General features: G+C 35.7%; 2 protein-coding genes and 2 long non-coding RNA genes across 4 annotated transcripts; 3 read left to right on the top strand and 1 right to left on the bottom strand.

Annotated features, from left to right (window-relative positions):
• Positions 1 to 8251: 8251 nt before the first annotated feature.
• On the top strand, positions 8252 to 10679 carry LOC110850106. Its single transcript, XM_022097588.2, has 5 exons — positions 8252 to 8501; positions 8770 to 9155; positions 9447 to 9705; positions 10199 to 10355; positions 10432 to 10679. The coding sequence occupies exons 1-5, from the start codon at positions 8340 to 8342 to the stop codon at positions 10536 to 10538; spliced, it is 1071 nt and encodes a 356-aa protein (XP_021953280.1). The 5' UTR covers positions 8252 to 8339; the 3' UTR covers positions 10539 to 10679.
• A 520-nt stretch (positions 10680 to 11199) lies between these two features.
• On the top strand, positions 11200 to 13021 carry LOC110850011. The gene is made up of 2 exons (XM_022097502.2): positions 11200 to 11775; positions 11975 to 13021. Exons 1-2 carry the CDS (start codon positions 11297 to 11299, stop codon positions 12930 to 12932), a joined length of 1437 nt encoding a protein of 478 aa, XP_021953194.2. The 5' UTR covers positions 11200 to 11296; the 3' UTR covers positions 12933 to 13021.
• A 2941-nt stretch (positions 13022 to 15962) lies between these two features.
• On the bottom strand, positions 15963 to 17738 carry LOC118435660. Its single transcript, XR_004834951.1, has 2 exons — positions 16865 to 17738; positions 15963 to 16803 (listed from the first exon to the last, which is right to left on the bottom strand). It is a non-coding gene; the product is annotated as an uncharacterized LOC118435660 (long non-coding RNA).
• A 1360-nt stretch (positions 17739 to 19098) lies between these two features.
• On the top strand, positions 19099 to 20826 carry LOC118435659. Its single transcript, XR_004834950.1, has 2 exons — positions 19099 to 19701; positions 19801 to 20826. It is a non-coding gene; the product is annotated as an uncharacterized LOC118435659 (long non-coding RNA).
• Positions 20827 to 21069: the final 243 nt, after the last annotated feature.

The raw sequence follows: 21069 nt of genomic DNA, 5'->3' as shown, positions 1-21069 counted from the left end.
AAATATTTCGACATTTAAAAAAAATCTCAGGGGAAGGAAATTTCGATGATACATGAGGTGAAATAAGCGGTTTTGACTTTTTTTCGAAAATTAGTTATAAAATCGGGATGAAATATTTTAAATTTAACGGACCAAGAGTGTTGACCTCGTAGGGGACTACACTGAAAAGTAGTATGGCAAGTACCCCAAATTTATTGCTCGTTCATGGTCAGGCCATCTAAATAAAAATGGTCCCTCGTAATTTTTGAACTCGAGTTAAAATTCAAAAGTTACAGCGTTTTTAAAAATCCTTATTTTGGCTGAATTTTTTTAAATTCCGCCAGGGGCGTAAACATGCCATTCAAGAAAACCCAAAAATACGGGTACACTTATTTCTGAGCTGGAACAATTTAAAATTAGTCCGGTCGATATCGCCGATAACCACCTCACACCATCGCATTTTTAGTTTGGTCAACAAAAATTTATGTATGTACATATGTAGGTAGCTTGGCTAAAACTGAGGGTATTCATTATTTCGTCGTATGTTTAGTATTCTTCGTATCGTAAAATAACTTACGACGGTAACGAGATTTTGTAAGCGTCGTAAGATTTTCTCATCGCCGATCACGTTATTACATTTACGATTTTTACGCATCCTGCCCCCTTGATTTATCTTCCTAAACTATTTTACGATACTAAGGATTCATAAATATCAGAACCAAGAATTGAGCAGTGGTGTGTGTCTGTGTGTTACCAGTTGAACTTGGCACTTGATTATGATTAAATTACACACGTGTCTTACATTGTCCAAGCTAATGTCACCTAGCCGCAGTTGAGATAAAATGACGGATACGTTCCATAGCTTTTCGCATCGATTTCATTGAATCAAATAAAATTAATTGTAAATGCAATTGTGGGTACAAGGACAAATGTACCACAACATTTTTTGAATTCTGTGCAACCACACCCCCTATAAAAATAAAGGAACAAAGTTCGGAAAAATGAGAAAGTCAATGTACATCGTGTAGAATAAGAGTTAGACCTATACTTGCATTTGCAATTTGACTTCCCCTTGAAATACGAACATTTTAATGCATCAAGAGTTTCAAAATTCAGAAATTGGCGGTTTTTTTACGTACACAGAAATCCTTAAAAAACGCATGGTACCACCCATTTACTTCGGACAACCCGATGCCAGATTTTTCTCCTTGGGAAGAGCTACATTTTCAGCTTTTGTTGCCCGAAGGGAATCGATGGTACCACGAGAAATTTGGGGTCAAAGTTTCTGAGGGAGGGACTTATTTTGCAAGAGCCGTAACAAACTCTGGCCACTAATGAGATATGGATTTCAACCACCCAACTTAATTAAGTTTGTGATATTTTAATTACCTAATCACCCCAAATTTAAAACTTGAGCTTTTTCGAATTTATAATGGTGATATCCACTCGGAAATTGACGCTACAGGGCTTATCACTGGACTTATCAATTTTTCAGATAAGCAAGTTTGGTTTATCCAAATCGCCCCAAATTTAAAACTTAAGCTTTTTTGATTTTATAATGGTGATATCCACTCGAAAATTGACGCTACAGAGCTTATCACGGCACTTATCAATTTGTCAGATAAGCAAGTTTGGTTTATCCAAATCGACCCAAATTTAAAACTTAAGCTTTTTCGATTTTATAATGGTGATATCCACTCGAAAATTGACGCTACAGGGCTTATCACGGCACTTATCAATTTTTCAGATAAGCAAGTTTGGTTTATCCAAATCGCCCCAAATTTAAAACTTAAGCTTTTTTGATTTTATAATGGTGATATCCACTCGAAAATTGACGCTATAGAGCTTATGACGGCACTTATCAATTTTTCAGATTAGCAAGTTTTGTTTATCCAAATCGCTCCAAATTAAAAACTTATCTGAATTTCTAAATGCCAAAAATCATGAATTTCGGCGATTACAAAAAATTCGTATTATAATGTTTAGTAGACAATATGCAGTAATTTTGGGTTTCGACTATGCTTAGTCCAAGAATTATTTGATTATAAATAATTCCTGCTGGAAAATCCAGTCATCAGCGAGATAGCAGCAATCTCGGACCCTGGTCCTTTGCGCCTTAGGTGATGTTAATTTAATTATCGCGCGATAATTAAACTAACATTCTTACCAATTAAAAACAAGTCATTGAAAGCCAAGTTGATGAATTAATTTGCGATATGCGATCATGACTAAATTACCAAGAGATTTTATTTTCGTAAAATTGAATGAATTAAATAGGTTTATAAACCTATTTTACAACAGGTTTATAAAACTATTTAATGATATGATTTAATAAATAACTTTATTAAAAAATATCTTTGGGAAACAGTCACCAACACCACCATTCGAAGTCCATCTTCGCCACCACTTCCTTATTCATCGCTGAAATTGTCTAAAGAGTCTGTCTACTTCTTCCTGCTCCTCCAGTGAGATGTTGATTGTCCTTCCACGTCTTGATGCTCTTGATGGGAAGATCTTCTTGAGAATTTGTCCAATTTTGATGTAACAGGACGCGTTTTCAGAAATATAAGAGGTTCCAAGTTTTAATTTTGAGGTGTTTTGTTTCCAGAAAGTCACCTTTACTTCTTGGTCAGCAAGGTCCACTTCATCGATGATGGCCACGTACCACTGGTTTTCGTAGACACATGCAATCCAATCGCTGACGGCACATTCATCGATGATGACCAGAGGTTGAGCAACTTCGGATTCCATTATTTTAGTTGCCATCACCGTGGTGTCCCGAGAAACTTCATAAAGGTGAATTTTTCCCGATCCAATTTCAACACGGTGAGCTTGTTGAGTTCCAGGAATGGTTGTGATGGTCTCGTACCGGGTTGTCAAATCTTTTTCTTCAATAATCTTCTGAACTTCGGAATCCGAGACGAATATATATTCAATTCCCTCAATATTTGAACTGCACCAGAGGAAGAATTCTTCTGCGGTTGTAATTTTGATACCTTGAAGAGATGCAATTCTTGCTCGACGTTTGGCAATTCCTCCTTGAGCATCTTGAGGTCCCTTCATATGAGCAGTTGCTCCATAGTGCCATACGGCTATAATTCCAAAGTCGTTCTGATGGTGGTATAAGTTGCAGAAATTCTTGCGATTCTTGTATTGAGCTGCAGATCCATCTGAAACGTAGTGAATTTTGGTAATTCTGATTTGGGCAGCAGCAAACTCTCGAACAAGTCTTGGTATGAGCTTAGTCTGGAATGCGTAGAAGGAATTTGTGTCATGAGTGGTGCAATCACTGATAATAGATATGCTCATGTTGTATACAACTTCGTTCACGGCCCAGTAGATTGTGAAGGGGTGAATAGTGATCTGTTTGTGGGAGAAGTATTCGGACTGGACAGCATTCTGGATTACAGGTGAGTAGTTTTCGGAAAAGTCTCCCCAAATGAAGAGCTCACCAGGCTTGAGATTCTTTCGAAGATCCACAAGAAATTCATGCTGAGCTTTGCTGATGTAGTGATGTTTCAACAGCTTCTCCAGTTCCGAAGTTGCAAAGTCCAAGAAGTCTTCGGTTTCTTTTTCCTCAGTCACGTATTGAGTTCCGTCTGTCGTCAGCCATCTTCGGTATGAAATTGACGTGTTGTTCCTGATGACTTCGTTTTCTCTTAAAGCTATTTTGAAGTTTGTTGTAGATCCTTTACACTTTGTACATCGTCTGTAGTAGCAATCCTTGCCTCCACTTTCACAGACTAATTGTGAAATTGAAGGCTTGATGGATGAAATCTTGATGGCATGGAACAGCAGCTTCACATTTTCATGGTAAATGCACACGCAAACGTTGTGGTATCCCTTGCTGGTTAGCGAGATGCATTCTCGTGGCCGCAGCATCATGAATGACGATTTCCCAACTTTCGAATCCGGGTACTGAATCTTGAAATTTTGGTAGAGCTCCCTGAGATTGCTTAGAAGATATCGTTTCTGCTTGTGTTCTCGTCTTCCTGTTTCCTTGTTCTTGATGGACAGAAAATCCTTTTGTCCTGGGCAGGCTCTTGACACATCATCTTGATAATAGAAATCTTGAATATTGGATTTGGTTTCTTGGGTAATTTTGTATCCAGATTTTGGTTTTATTGGAGGAAGGATTGTGTCGGTTTCTTTACGACGTTTGCGGCTTCCCTGGACCAAGCGTTTCCCAATATTGAAGAAATCTTGAGTCTTCTTAATACTCCAAGACGGTGGAACTAAGGTAAGCAGTTGTTTTTTTTCGGCTTGAGAACATCCTTGCAATCTTAGCTTCAAGTGCTTCATGATCCAGTTGAGATCTGTAGAATCCTGGAGAAGTTGTTCTTGATTGTGTTGTTCTTTGTCTGGAATTGGTAGTCCGACATCTTGGAATCCTGTGGTGATTGTCTTCGTTACTTGCTCAAGTTCTCTTGTGACTAGATTACTTTGTTGCTTGAGATTTCTTCTGTTCAATGCTATTGCAGGGGCCGAAGGGGAAATTGTTTGCTTGATACTTGTTAACGTCTCGACCAATCTCTTCTTTGAGGCTGGTTCTTCAAAGGTAGGATCTTCCGAATCTTGATCTTGAATTTCTTGGGTATCATCATAGCAGAATTTTGCGTCCTTGCATATCGCTTGATTTGGTAATAATCCCAGGGCTTTGTATTGGGTAAAGTAATCTTCCGCAGTGATGTATTTCACATTTTTGCCTTTGTATTTATTGTTATGCTTTGGATGACAACATGTGCGAACACGGCGCCGTCCAAAAAACTCAATGCATTTTGCACAGAAAAAATTATCACTGAAAATAAGTTTGAAATTGAAACCTGGAAATGACTGCCTGACAGACTGCATAGTTCTGCTTTGCACAATCTTGTCTAGAGGTCGAGATTCGTCTTCAGAACAAGTCCATCGGTGGTGGGCAATCAAGAGTCCAATGTCGCAGCGACGTACTATAAAGAAAACAATTACCACTACTTGAATTTTTGACATACTTTGAAACGTTTTTACTAATTGGAATCTTCCAATAGAATTTTATTAGCATGTTCTAATTTTAAAAATTAACCTGTCTCTGAATATTCAAAACTTTTGTAAAAATTTCCAACTGTTAATAATAACCCAATCTGTTTTTTGAAAATTTTAAAAATCTTCCCTAATTTAAATAATTATCTTGCAAAATTTAAATAATTACCCTATGTCTGATTTTATGAAAATTTAAAAAATCCTGCCCAAGTTAAATAATTATCCCATCGCTGATTTTTTGAAAATTTTAAAAATATTGCAAAATTTAAGTAATTATCCCATCCCTGATCTTTTGAAAATTTTAAAAATCTTCCCCAATTTAAATAATTATCCCATCTCTGATTTTTTTAATTTCAGGAATCTTGTCCAATTTAAATAATTATCCTATCTCTATTTGTTTAAAAATTTTAAAAATATTGCAAAATTTAAATAATTAAGCTATCTCGGCTTTTTAGAAAATTTTTAAAATATACCCCCAACTTAAACTATCCCATCTCTGAGTTTTTGACAATTTTAAAAATATAACATAATATAACAATTTTAATATTTATCCCATCTCTGATTTTTAAAGCATACCATTTTCAATAATCCGTTGCAAACAACGATCGAAATGTAGCAAAAAGGTAAAGCGACACGGTCACACGGTCGTGACAAGTCAAAACAAAGTCGATTTTTGAAATCCACGACCAATCTAAAACGGTCAAGACAAAAAATTCGACACGTTTGACCGTTGCTCTCAGAGATTCAACCTTAAAAGGTACCTACCTTGGCTTATTTCGGTGGGTGTGGTAGTATCCGGTGGTGGTGGTGGAAGTGATGTCGAAATTGGGGGTGGCGGTGGTGGCAGGGGTGATATTGGGGGTGGTGGTGAAGGTGGCTGCTCTCTTGGGAGGGAGGAGTGAGCCTCCATGATTCACTTTTTTAATATTTTATAAAAAAAACTCCCACTTTTTTAGTTTTATTTTAAAAAACTGGAGAATTCCAAAGATGAACCAACTCGTGTGAGAGATAAAAAGCATCTCAACACGAGTTGGTTCATAATCCCGGTAAACAATTTGCAGAGAGTGAGAAGTGAGACAGACCACCATACGGCACTGTCGCATCGACAGTCGCCGGTGGTGGTGATACCCACCAGAGTCCAACTCTCACTCTGCTTTTTGCTAAAAATGGAAACAGGGTTTGTGGAACAGTTGGTATGGCTCTCCTCAGTTGGGTCACTATGTTACATTTTTCGTTTCTAGAGGGCGTTTTTCGCTAAAGTGTCAAAACGTTCACGAACACGATAACAACGAAACACACCCTTTAGATCTGCCGAGACTTGATCAAATGAACGCTACCAGTGGGAGGGGTACAGCCATGGTCTCTGCTCATAATTAATACTTTGTTACCACCATATGTAATTACGAATCCATAAAATAAATTGAAAATTTAAATTATTCCTTGCGTTGCTTTTCTCTGTAAAAAATGACATGACAAGCTCTTAACAGTTGTTGGATACTTAAGACGTAAACACCGATATAGCCCCCTCTTTTTTAAAATTTTTGACAATTGCTCAAATTTTGAAGATAATTAAAATTTTGTCAACAAATTGTGGAAGTATTTAGTATACTTGTCGCCCTGATGAAGACAGCGTTAGTTGTAGAAAGCTTGCACTGCACTATGTAGCTATATCAGGATAGTGGAAACAATAAACAATGCTGTATAGTTTTTTTAATATATGTAGAGTTCATAACTGTTTGGAAATCATTTTAAGCTTCAACATAAAAGGATGCAAGGATGTCAAAACAGATGGAATTAAAAAATTAAAAATTTCTCGGTAGTTTTGGTCAAGCCTTCAATTATTCTGTCACTTTTCAAAGGTTTTGAGTTTTGGAGTGCATGAATTTCTTGGTCGTTTCTGAATAAGGAAAAATTTTAACAAAGAAAAAATCTTTTTGATGCACCCGGGCATACCTATTCGGTTAGCGGTGTCTATGTGTGTGGTGCCTAAGAATCTTTGATACCCGGTGTCCGAACACTGGACACCGGCTGACACCGCCGATTTATGGTCAGCATCAAGCACTTAACAGCTACCGTGCATATACTTTTTTTAAACAGGGGGAAAATTTAAACGTTATTTTAAATCTTTTAACCCATAATTTGGCTAAAAATCATTCTTAAAATTCATGCAAAATGAATAATTTTTTTTTGTCTGTGAACGAATTTAAACTGGACCGAGCGACAGTAATCTATTTAGTAATTTATTTAGCTGCCAACGTATATACGTATTTATTAAATTTCCGATAGGGCAATTTTATGAGACGCTGGTCGTTTAGCTTTTTTTAACTATTTAAAATGTAATAATGCATACTCTGCGATACAAGATTATGTGATGAAAAATACAGCTAAAGTAGTTCTACACATACATATGTACATACGACGACTTGCGCAATCACGTCTACCACATTAATGAATTAACGCTGTACTTTCTCATCACATTGACTGTGAACTTACGAGTTATCTTATTGCATGGCATATGAATTAACACATTGTCCAGACAAGAATGATATGCATACATTTCTACTCATCATGTAATTACGCAAGCTTGCGACATGCTATTAAATTTCTGGAAAGTAACTACCAGGTCATTGAATACATATTACAGCACACAATATTCAAGGTACTTATGTACATAATTAGTCAAGCTTAATATGTACATAGTACCCTACGTAGGAAAGTTCGGTATGAAATACATACTTGTGCATACATACAAATATACATAAATACCCATGTGTATGTATGTACATACATACATAGCACATATTTACATATTTTTATAAATTGCATTACATAATTTGGACTTTCCCGAACAATGTGTTCCTACGTAACCATTGAAGCTAATTTCCTACCGAATAACTTAATACAAACTATTTAATGCTTATGTATGTACACAAAGCGATAAATAGATAAGATTAATAACAATTATTTCACATTAATTAAAATGCTTAGTTAAGTACACATGCAAATACATATGTACATGTATACATACAATTTTCAAGAAATTTTATAAAATTTATAAACAATTCATCTGAGCAATCAACATTGGTGAGAAGTACAGTAAATTTGCACTAATCTCCCCAGTACCAAATGCTTACATATGTATTAATACTGGACAACATAACTTTGTGGTAACTAATTCTACAATGTAAATTACATTATGTAATACTGCAGTACCTAAATACTTGGCAAAATATATAATAAAACCGTGAAATTATTTATATACGCAAACAAACTTACGAATATTTACGTATCACGTATAAAAATTCTGATAATATTTATTAAAACCCAATAATTACATCAACATGAATTACGGTCGAATTATTCTATTCATAGTATTACAAAACGTTTATAAAACATTGGCTGGATTAATTCCCCCACGCGCAGATCCATTTTACTGGAGTCCTGTTAAGGGAAATACACCATTATGGAATAGCTTACCCTTCACGAAAACTGCGATCTGTGAGGTATTCCAACTAATTTAGCTTTCCTTATAAGACACTTCAAGCATTCTTAACCTTAGTAACACTGTAAATTTTGCAAAATTTTACAAATATATCTAACAAAAACTGACTTACAAATTCTTGCAAATTTGCCCATATCAAGGGCGTATTTTTATTTTGTAGAAGCTTGCGAAACTATGTTACAAAATGCAAGGATTATATGAGTTACCAAAGACTGCGTGAAGTGCATAAATTTAAATATATTAATAATATAATATAATTTGTCTTTTAGGCCAATAAAACCTACACGATAAAAACCATACAAGATTTCCACTCTCACATGACAGATCTTGACTGCATCTTCTCTGGGTCACGAATCCCGACCAAAATCCCTATGGGATCCTGGCACGGCAAAATTTTAACTATCCTGAATACTGGGCTATTCGATCAGCTATTTGGTTCATTTTGGGTGGGAAAATACGTTAAAAAAGCTTTATGCAACGGGAGCGAGACGTTCCTTGGGTGGAATGCATTTTCTCTGAGCGGTCCTCAATTTCCGTTCGTTCCAACCATTGGAAATCATAGTTTAAATTTGGCACCATTAGAGTATGACGATGGGAGAGGCGGGTTACTAATTCAATACGTGGACGACGTCATGGATGCCTGTCCAGAAGAAAGGTACTGGTTTATTAGCATAACGTAAATTTACACAAAAAATGACAATTCACGCAGTAAATTGTAAGATATATAAATTTTGGAAAATTTCCTAAAAATTTTTTATAAAATATAAGGAGACGCCGTTGATCTCAGTAAGTTGTAAGCTAATTTTCCTCAGAAATAATTCCAAAATTTTGTACGAATTTGTGAGTACGTTTGCAAAACTTACGGATTTTACTATGTTACCAAGGTCGGGGTGAAATGTGAATTGCCAAAATTGATATGTTGTCCAAGTCAAAGTTTTTGTCGTAGGGATAACGTGATCCTCAACGGGGGTCAGGCCGGACCTGCCGGAGCTAACTTACTTATCGGTGAACTCAACCCGCTCACAGATGTGATAAGATTCGTTGGGAAACAGGAAGACGGAGGGAACATATACTTAATAAAAACTTTTTTAACAGATCTTTACAAGGGGGATGGGATGTCAGTAACGATCGCATTTACCGCCTTTTTGAATTATGATTACACCGCCGAACCGAATATTTGTCCAGGAGTGGCTACAGAGCCTTTGGTACATTTACTCTTAAAAATCCAGTATTAAAATAATACAAGCGGTATTCATGTATAACTCTACACTCTAAGAAATGCGGTTAAGATTATAATCAGAAAGTAAATGTAGGTAAATACTATATGACTCCACCGGCATGGTTATAAATTTGTCACCAAATGGTTATAAATCCATCACAATTGGTAACAAACGTATTACTAGTGGTGATAAATTTTTAACCATGTCGGTAGAGTCACACATATATGCTTACATTCTGGTTATAATCGTAACCAAATTGCCACATTTCTTAGAGTGAACCAACGTGGTATTGATAAGTAATACCGTGTAGTAATAGTCCAGTATTATAGTTTTACCATATTGAGAGCAAATTGTTATAGGCCAGTATCTACACTTTTAACACCAAGTGGTAGAAACTTTAATACCGAGAAATCAATACCTTTACCAGATTTGTAAGAGTGTACATATGTACCAATACCTACATACATATGTAAATTAGGCGCAGAGCTACTCTTACACTTTTCCCGGCGCAATTGACACCGTTCTAAGAACATTTCCAGTCGACGATTTATTCTCGAGGACAGGGCGGCAAACTTTTCGTGACCTACGCCAAGCCAGGGTTACCTGGGGTAAAAACTTTTCAAAGTTTGTGCACAGTGAGTTTTTCGATTCCATGTTGTATTTAAATATGCATCGTTGCATATTATTAAATATTTCCCTTAATACAATCAGGCTTGCCATTCAACATTTTCCGGACAATGCGTAGTGGTCGGGCTTGGATGCAAGAATTCTACTCTGAAAAATCTAGGGAAGCGTGGGTAAAACAGGAGGGTTGTTAAAGCAAGTGAAAATATATGTAAATCATTATTCTTACTCCTTGTTTGTCAGAAATCTAATGGTTCCATTAGATTTCTTCCAAGTTTTATTAAACAAAGAAAATGACAAATAAAGTAAAGTAAACTGGCATTAAGTCACTACTGTTACTGATACGGAGTACATATTTATGTTGCATGTACATATATTTATATGTCGTTTGAGCGTATCCACGTCCATCTTCTGAAATTTAACGTAACATAATCCCTGCAAAATTTATCGCGAAATTTTGCAAACTTTTATTAGAAAAACATAGGTTTTCCTCGTAAATTTATCCACAAACTTGTTAGGTTTTTAATTTTGTCAAATTGCTTCCTATACTCATCCTCAACATCGCCTGCGAGAGAAATTGAAGAAATCTGTGGGAGGGAACAACACCGAAATATTTTATATGATTTTTTTTAATGGGTGTTATTGCTCCTGATTCAAAATTTATTATTACATTGTATCATTAAAAATCCGTCCAATACAATTTACCTCCAATTGACATGCCGTGTAACTTTATTCTTTATCACACTTCAGTATGAATGTTTAATTTAATTGAATTCTTTATCATTCCAAGATAAGCCAATTGCAGGTGTTCCATTGTATTTTAAGTCGTGTCATTATTCTTTACGTGAATGACCTGATTTATTTTATTCTTTACCACCCAAACTTGCCAGTCCATTAAAAAATTCCATACTTTCGTCTTTTTTCTAACCTAATTAATAATTTTAGCATAAAGATGATTTCGAACAATTTGAAATTGATTACAATATCTTCCTTGATTTGCATAAGTGTATCTGTCCAGGCACAAACCTTCTCCCCGGGAATTATCATAGAAGAAGAGACCGGTCAAGTATTATACGAAGGGACGGCCGGCATTATATACTCGTTCCAATCCCCAATTTGGGAAAATTTTCTAACTTTCCAAATCTACGATGCGAAAAAAGGACTCGCAAATTGTAGAAATAGTTCACATTCCCAATTTTGTGACATTTTCGATCAATTTATTTCAATCTCAGGACAAATTCAGGATGCCGTGCAACCCGCCACATTCCGCATGGAGGAGACCACCATGTCATCCACGTGGGGACTTAAGTGCCACTATTTGTCCCAGCATTTCTCCAGCTTCCGGGTCGACTCGTCCATAATCATGAAATATCTCGGATTTCTGAGAAGCTGTCCAAACATGGTTCTACTAGAGGAAGCTGTCAACACGGAGTATGCATCCCATACCATACCTGTTCACCTTCATTCATTTGACTTATTACATATGATATTGAAAGAAAATGAATTTAAGAATTCCGTCATTTTAGATGAATGACTATGAATGAAAGGATTTCTCACTCATTTAAAATAAAAATCTTCACTCAGAAATCGGGACAACTGAATTTTGAATGAAAATTCTGTTTTTGAACAGGTATGCATCCCATCCCAGTCTACAATATTTCCACGATGCAAAAACCATATTTGAGCAAGACTTCTTCCCTTCCGGATCTGGGGTTCACTTAAACTTTCTGGATTCTCTCCTCTCCACCGGATTTACTTCCTTCCTGTCTCAATCGATCCGATGGTCGGGAGCAATTTCACACTGTAAATCCGGCCATATTCCGGACAGTCTCATCACGCCGGAAATGTTGCACCGCTCTCTCACCACTTTGGATGGGATGGCGGCCCAAAATGGGTACAAATTTGTCATTTCACCCGACCCAGAATTCATTCCGGTCTACTTCAAGAACAAATTTGCTGATTGTACTTTCTCCGAGGGTAAACTGTACGTTCGGATTCTAGTCCCGGTGGTGAAAATGGACAGAAATTGGAGCCATATTTCGGTAAATCCGATCCAATTTTATGACGGGGATCAAGGTCGTCTCTATCAAACTGGTGGGGAAACAGGGGGGCAATATTTTTACGAGTCGGGTTCTAAACGATTATTTCGAGCGGGTAGTTGTAATAAAAATCAACCAGAATTTTGCCGCATGCCAGAACTTTGGGATCAATCGGTCCTCATAAATGTGCCAAATTGTGTTACGGATGTTCTGCAAGGATTTTCGCGATCTGCGAATTGTTCCGGGGAGTATGCAAGCGAGGAAGTAGGAAGCCTTCCGCATATGCCGATTGTCTCACGGCAAGGTTCGGATACGTATTATTTGACAGATTTTCCCTCAAAAAGTGTAAAAATCACGTGCCAAGAACCCGATGGGTCAGAGTTGATCCAGAATTTTCCATTCCCAGAGGTGAAAGGCGTCTTGAAAATTATGCTTCCTTGTTTTTGTGTAATTACGTCGGGAGATATTGAACTCTGGTCGAGTCCACCTTGTCAAGTTTTAAATAGTAGGTTAAACGTGACGGAAGTGTGGCATCAAGATTTTGTGTAATTATTTAAGTAAAATCGAAATGTAAATTAAATATTTAAGTAAAATTCTATTTGTTGAAATTTAATAAATTTATTGTATGTATAATCTCATCCAAGAACTCCTTTTTTAAAGTTTAGCATTGCTGCATGTAGTTATGCGATAGTAGGGTTGCCCGGGTAGCGGGTCGGGCACACGTTACCCGAACTATTTTACGGGTACCAGCTTACATAGCTGCGAGAATTTCTCGCTACACGTGCGGGCAGTTAACCTTTTATCAAATTTTCAGCATAAATCCGCTCACAAAAAAGTTAGCAGCTCCTCAGGCCGTTCACCAACAAAAGTACAGCCATGGTGTCTGCCCTTATCGACTCTTTTGATAACTTGGGTTAATTTTCCAATAAAATTTCCACAACGGTTGGATAAAGTTTAACAAATTGTTGTATCATCTTCTATTTTATGTACTCAACCTTGGGTAAATTTCAGCTATTTTTATTTAGAGTGTAATATTAAATTTCGCATAACCGAGCTCATCAATACATACTCTACGTAATATAATCAACATACTAAAACCTTAATCGGCTTAAAATCGGGTAATGCATCATTAATCATTTCCTTTATACATACATAAATACCGTAAATATTTTACATAAGTAGTTTCATCGTCAGTCTTACATATTGGACATTCTCATAACTTTAGTGTACTTAAATAAATGAATAAGTAGATAAATTTCATTCCCAAGACTCGATACTTTCAGGTTATTGATTTTATTTATTTTTTAGCCGATCTCTGTAACAATAACTCCCAAGACTACTTTTGAGGAAAATCGTATAAAATTTTTTAACCAGGTTGTTTCCAGTTGATTCCAAAGATGTGGCTGGCTTTTAAAACCTTCGTAGATCAGTTTCGACATCGAAATCCACTCCCATTCGTGATATCGGACCGTCTCGAACAAGTGTGTTGTACACCTTTGGCAAAGAAGCAAAACACATTTGTCCACCTTTCCTTCGCATTATTGGTAGTTCATACAATTTACTGCTTTCTGCGTTTAATGTGGCTGTGGAAAACTGGACTGGGTTCAAATAAAGACCAAAATTTCGAAATTATTCGAGTTTACCTCCTCATATTTTTTACCTTTCTCCCTTTAAGTTTCTTCGCAATGGGGTTCGTAATTGCCAAAAGGTTCAGGACCATAAGCGCTATTTTGAATCTTTTGAAAGGCCTGAAGGAAATTGGACACGGTAATAAAATAATTATATATACATATTTACATATGTAGGCACTAACGAAATATACAAACATTGATTATCGTAAATAGTTTTTTGACGATTTTTGATTAAACAAATTTCAATTAATCTATATATACCCACTTTCGTACAATGGATTTAGAAATAAAATTTCCCTTCGGTAGGATGTCAATTTTATAATTACACCTGATACAACCAATTAAACATTTCAACCAGTCATAGCTCGCAAAATGGTCTATGATGGGCCGTGGACCACAAAAAAAATTAATTATCGATGGACCATAGACTATTTTTTAGATGGTCCATCGATGGACCATGGACCAATTTATGCAACCAATTTTGATACTTTTGTCGAAAAGTATGTACTTTTTAGCATTGCTCAGAACGTATGGAGATTAAAGACTTATATATTTGTAAATGATTTTACTCCAGAAATCAGAGCAAGTTCTTCTCCCACGATGGGGTCTCCTCCAAACTACAAGATTTTGACACAAGCCATGAAATTTTTTATCTCGCTGAGCAAATATCCTCTTCCAGTTATTGTCCTGACCATGGTACTTTTCCGCGTCGACCCGCTTGACCTGCCGATAAGCAGTGTCATTTCCATGGTATCGTTGCCATCCATCTTATCAAATTTAGTTTCATTTCTCCTTCGTGCCAGCTTGATAACAATTTTTATAAATGAATTGTTGAAATCGATAAACGCTTTCTTTATCCTTGGTTTAATGATTGTATGTTCGACTAGCGAAGTACTTCAAGCTTTAACCAGTTTAAATTATAAGAAATCAATGAGGCTAATCTGGTATGAGAGAAATTTACAAGCTCGTGAAATTCAGCTTTATCAACAATTATCAATTTGGATGGGATTCACTAATCAAAATTTGTGTTATTTTTCCGTCCCGCCGTTATTATTCTTTGGAGTTTCGTTTATAATATTGGGGCTTTATGGGACAGTCCGTATGCGGGATCGAATGCCATTTTTGCTATATTTGTTACTGCCCATTTCAAGTTTAATGGGTTCCTCGTTTGTTGTGTTTATGATACCTGAAGCGGCAAAAGTGTATGAAAGGTCAAACTTGTATTTATGCAAGACGTGTAGGGAGTTGGGAAGGGGGACGTGGGAAAAGAAGGTCATCAGGTCCTTGAGACCCATGGCTGTTCAGATCGGACCGTTCGGATCAATTAGGAATAACTTGATGAGGATTGTGATTAACGTTTTGACCGAGAATACTTGTAACTTGTTGATTACGTTCTGAATGATGTGTGCTATTTACGGTGGGGACGTTAACTGGAGAAATATGTATTCTGCATAGAAGGAATTTCTAATATGAACGAATTTACGATTTTACTAGACGTCTTTAAATCGCACATGATTAGCAAAAGTAAGATAAAAGTGGTATAAAAATATTGAATCAATCCACGCAGTGATTGACAACTTTGTAAAATTGGTACAATGTTAAAAACCAGGTAGTTTCAGTGGCTGATAAAGTAGGTCAGTATGAGTGTGCTCCAGGAGCCCCAGGTGAGGTATATTTTTACAAGTATTACCAGTGAATTTCTAAAAATAAATTCACTGCTACATACCCTGCAATACAGTTAAGTATTGGAACTAATTTTTATCTAATTATGTAACTTTTTTGGAAAACTAGGGGAAATTAGATACTATTACTCTGGTAGAAAGTTATTACGAAATCAATACCAGTGTAGAGTGGACATGTGACTACCAACTTTTTTAAGTGCACGTGCATATACTGTATATGATATACATACACTACTTTAACTGGATTATTGAGTATAACTGAAGTCTACGAGCAGTTTATAGCATATTTATTACTTATCGAACTGATCTAATATGTTTGCATACCTATGCACTTTGTTGAAAATCATCATGCAATTAAATCATATATAATTTATTTGACTTATTAAAATTATGAGGTTTCGTATTTTAATAAATTCGCAAACTATACAAAGTCTAAATATCTACATCCTTTTAAACTATATCTTCTTGTCTTACTTAATACACATACAACACGAATGCAAAAAAATGCATCCAACACATAACCCAACGCGAACAACACAATTAATGCAACATTCCTGATCACAAGTTTCTAAAATTGTAGTATTCTGAGTAGAATTTTGCACATTTGTAGTGTTATTCCTCAATCTATAATATAGTATCACATCTATCGCAATATTGACGAGTATGATCCCCTCGAAAATTAACCACAAATATATATCGTTGATAAGGTTTAACTCTGCTGAGGTAAAATCACTCGGACTGACGGGACTTTCTCCAAAACTGATTGAAAAACCGAGAGACATTGCACACATGAGCAATCCGGTGGCAAAGATGGCCAAATGAAATCTTGCAAAGATCATGATAATTTCAGTCTTATTACAAATCCAGACCGATATTGGGATCCGCACCGACCAAAAGATGAGGATAAACCAGGCCAAAATATTCATAAAGATGTCTCCTGTCATTCCTATTGTGGCAATTGCGCAGATAATGATTCCCATGGAGATGAACATGACCAGAAGGGCGGGTAACTGCCATAGCAAAATTTTCAGGCGGTCCGTCGTCGTCCTAGTTGAGGGGGGCGAATTGATGATAAGACGTTCTCTATCATTGGAGGTTGCTATATCTCTAAAATTTAGTTACGAGTTAGGCTAGCAATTTGTAGAAAATCATTTTTCAATACGCTTACCAAGTTTTGAAATATGCAAAGATAATGTAAAAGTTACGAAATATATATATGTGGCATATTCCTGTAATTTTCTACACTCTTAGCAAAGTGGTAGTGAATCATCCCCTGCCGGAGTGCACATATTTATATGTGTATGTATGACTTCACCAGCACGGTAATAAAGAGCACTACTGTATACTAATAAAATAAAGTATGTATGTATTCGTTGTGTCAATGAAAATTTATCATCACTAAAGAAACTATTACCAATCTGGGAGGAAGTTATTCTGAAATTTATAACAGCACGGAGTGTATTTATATGTGACTTTACCACATTTTTAACAGTATAAATACTGATTACTGTCATGGATCTCATCCTCAGTTTGTGGAGTGGATGTTTGCGATTGATAGTATAATCAGTGTACGTGCAGTGATAACATTCCTTACGTATGCATACATACATATATCAATAATTGGCAATATTTGGATTAAGATTATCGATGTGCATTAAATACAATTTAGGTAAGTACAGAAACTCGGGTTTGTCTGGGCAGTAATGACGGCCAAAAGTATACCTGTGTATGTTTATATATCATCTAAAATATATAAAAAAAAGGTCGTCTTTATTGATTCCCAATTTTAGCCATTACATTTGAATTACAAGTGAACCAAACCTCACATAAGTGAGAAATAGATGGTCACAGGTTCCTAACTATGGTGCCCGTAGTGCAATGGACACCGCACAGACCTGTGCAACAAGTCAGAGAGGAAAACCACAAGGGAAAAAACTCTCTGCCAGTACTGGGAATTGAACCCAGAACCTCCATTCGGCTTGAAGCACAGTGTGATGACCACTCGGCCACCACTGCCTGCCATATATTCATATAAGTATGTACATATATACATATTTAGTAGTAATTAGAGGTGAAATGGATATCCATTTTATCCAATCCATTTGGAATCCAATCCAATCCATGGATATGGATTGGATTGATTTTTGGTTCTGGAAAAATTATGGATTGGATTGGACAATCGGAAATCTGGATTGGATTGGATGGATTTTCGGTTATGGAGAAATTATGAATGTTCACTGTGACTTTCTGTATAGAAATCATAACCAGGACGTTATGTCATACTAAATATTCTAAAATCTGTGTATTTATCTACGTATATTTTTAACTTAAAGCAGGCGGGTGTATTGCTGGTTTGGTCGGTAACATATTGGCATTTGAAAGGAGAGCCAAGTTCACTAATGTTGCATCTAGTTTTTGCCTGTCGATTGTCGGTCGTATAAACTAGTTCTGTTATATTAAAAATATAATGAAATTTAACAATAGGTGTGTATATCATGGTAGTATTTTCTTAAATATAGTTTTGCTGATTTTGTAAATATTATATCCATGTTTTTACACTGGATTATATTGGTTTAATTTAAACCTAGTGCTGGATAATATAGATTTTTTGTTTCTGGTTTGAATTGGATTGGATTTTTAATGGTTTGAAAGTTATGGATTGGATATTTTTTTACAAAATTCCGAATGGATTGGATAAATTCAAATGGATTTTGGATTGGATGGATTTTTCGTTTTGGTAATCCATTTCACCTCTAGTCGTAATGCGTAAAAATATATCTATTTCATTATTTAAAAATAAAGGATAGAGATTCATTAAAAACTTTATTTATTTCTTACATACATTGCTTAAAAACTCGTAAAATTGTAGATAACAAAAATAAAAAATGAAGCCATCTTGCCCAATTAAACTATTTCCAATTAATTAAACACATATCAAAAGTTAAAAGGTGTTGATTATTATAAAAATTTAAATATTTTATCAATTTATCTTATCGTTGAACTTAAAAAAGTAGTCATACATTACTATGTATGACTTCACACACACACATAAACACCTACTCAATGCATTAAATAAGTGCATGGAAAATCCTGGTTACACAAGAATGCAGGCTTTTTCCCACTAATATTAACCTAACCTAATCCCACATATGCAGCCACAAAACCATATTGTTTTACGTAACTCCACTTTATTAAGGTTCTCATGCGTGTCATCGTGCACCAGATTCTGACCGATTTACCTGGTAAAAGATTACCTACGTACGTACGTACGTCCGACTGCGAGACAAGATTTAAGGTCAATTTAAGGTCAATTTAATTCGCTTGTGTGAATTAACTTTAGCGTGCAATTATACTTCTCCAGGTAAAGTTTGTATTTTTCTCCGTATTCCACTATTTTTTGTGTGAATGCACACGCTCATTCAGGTCTTCTCCTCTTCTTTTGATAACATCTTGTTATTTTCCTCACCTGAAATGGGGATAAAAAGTTTGGGTAAAAAATTAATAACTGTCTTTAAGCCAAGGTTGGGATGAGAATAAGAGGAAGGGGAATTTTTGTTTGTTCGGTTTATTCGTTACTAGGCCGGACATAAGGAAGGCCTGGAGTTGAATTTAGTTAATTTTTAGGAGGTGTGTGATAAATTCCGGATACAGTTTTAGGAAATTTGACGGTTATTTTACGAGTAAATTTAAAATTAGGGAATTTAAGTCCACTAATATCTAATACTCCACTTACATATATTTATATCGGTCTTCATAACTAACCTATTTATGAAGTCTCACAATAGTGCATGAATTTGCAGTTTCATACATTTAGAAATTTTACGATTAATATGTTTCAAACTTCAGAATTTCCTAATTTTTCAGCATAATAATTTCTAAGTTTCATATTTAGAAATTAATTACTTCTATATTTAGATAACTCAAAATTCAACTAACTGCCCATGAGCTTAGTCAAAAATAGCTTCACTTCCAAATTTTCCGGAACTCTCATACAAACATAACGAGGTACATAAAATAAATATGTAAATAATTTTTCTTCTACTTTTTCAAAACCACATTGAAACCACAAAGCTTAATATCTAATGTTTATTCCAATTCATTCAGACCATCACACGCTCACATGGAACTTTTGTTACCACTTTTGTTACTCCAAATTTTACTCCTCATCCACACTTCAACCTCAGATCGGAGCAACGTCTCTATTAATTGCACCCCACGTCACGGCGATTGTTCCTTCTACTTGACATGCGTCGAGCACCACGTTCCGTGTGGGAGGTCGGGCTACGTGCGCCAATACGGGTACAAGTACTGCCAACGATTCCGGTTCCATGCACCCCTCTTTTCACGCCGTGGTCGAAAATGGCTATGGCAAGTGATGACCTGTCTCCAGGCGGAGTTGGCCGCCGCATTAAATCTTGACACGAATGACATCGTCCCATCTTCCTTCAATGATACGCAACCTACCTGCGCTTCAATTAAGGAAACGGCGTTTGAATCGCATACCAAATGTTATACGGAGGTAACGCCAAGCGTCTGTTTCCTAAACGGGATGGATATGCTCCTAATTTCCAAGATTATTAGACAAGATTTACTTGGGTATGATACGATGAAGGGAACAATCGAAGTGTTGGAAGTGTGCGAGCACCAGTGGACTAAGTTCCTCAGATTGTAAAGATGTACATACATACATATACATATGTATGAAAATGCAAAGTTGTTGTGGAAAATTTACCCAAGGTTGAGAAAAATAGAAGATGACACAAAATTGGGTAAAATTTGTCACAATTTTACAAAAAAATAAAATTATCCAATTGTTGTGTCATCGTCTATTTTACTCAACCTTGAAAAAATTATATGTAGGTTGTGGGAATCTACGTCAAGTGCATATAAAAATGCAGATTTGTGATAACTTTGAGATTAAAGTAAAGATAATATAAGATTTGAAAATATATATATTTAGGAACGATCGTCAGTAGTTAATAAACTTGCAACATAAACATGATAAGCATGTATTTAACTGCGCGTGTATACAAATAATATGCATATTTATATGTATGTACGCATATAAATACATACATACATTCAGATTGATAGTCTGTATTTTAATAAAAACTTGTTTCAATCATTTCACCCCTCCGGTTATTAGATCTTTTATAGTTTTACATATAATGCACACGTGTAAATACATACATATGCATAAGAATACGTAAAGGTATGTCGCCGACAGAAATAGTGTCGTTACAGCAAATATCGTTGCAACAAGATTTTGGTGATGATGAGGTATGGAGAATCAATTATAAATAAACACGCGCAAGGGAACAAAAAATGGTATATACAAGTTTTTTCTTAGGATTATGTCAGTAGTAGGTGATT

This window comes from Folsomia candida, unplaced genomic scaffold (genome assembly GCF_002217175.1).
Source record: "Folsomia candida strain VU population unplaced genomic scaffold, ASM221717v1 Fcan01_Sc005, whole genome shotgun sequence".
Classification (NCBI taxonomy): domain Eukaryota; kingdom Metazoa; phylum Arthropoda; class Collembola; order Entomobryomorpha; family Isotomidae; genus Folsomia; species Folsomia candida.
Note: the sequence above shows the minus strand (reverse complement) of the source record. Positions and strands in the feature narration are given on the sequence as shown.

What these genes read in the sequence shown, in the direction of transcription:
- LOC110850106 (XM_022097588.2), top strand. Translation starts at nt 8,340, where the DNA reads ATGAATTACGGTCGAATTATTCTATTCATAGTATTACAAAACGTTTAT. An exon ending in CGAAAACTGCGATCTGTGAG is followed by an intron (nt 8,502 to 8,769) that starts GTATTCCAACTA and finishes TTTGTCTTTTAG; the next exon opens with GCCAATAAAACCTACACGAT. An exon ending in GATGCCTGTCCAGAAGAAAG is followed by an intron (nt 9,156 to 9,446) that starts GTACTGGTTTAT and finishes TTTTTGTCGTAG; the next exon opens with GGATAACGTGATCCTCAACG.
- LOC110850011 (XM_022097502.2), top strand. Translation starts at nt 11,297, where the DNA reads ATGATTTCGAACAATTTGAAATTGATTACAATATCTTCCTTGATTTGC. An exon ending in GAGGAAGCTGTCAACACGGA is followed by an intron (nt 11,776 to 11,974) that starts GTATGCATCCCA and finishes GTTTTTGAACAG; the next exon opens with GTATGCATCCCATCCCAGTC.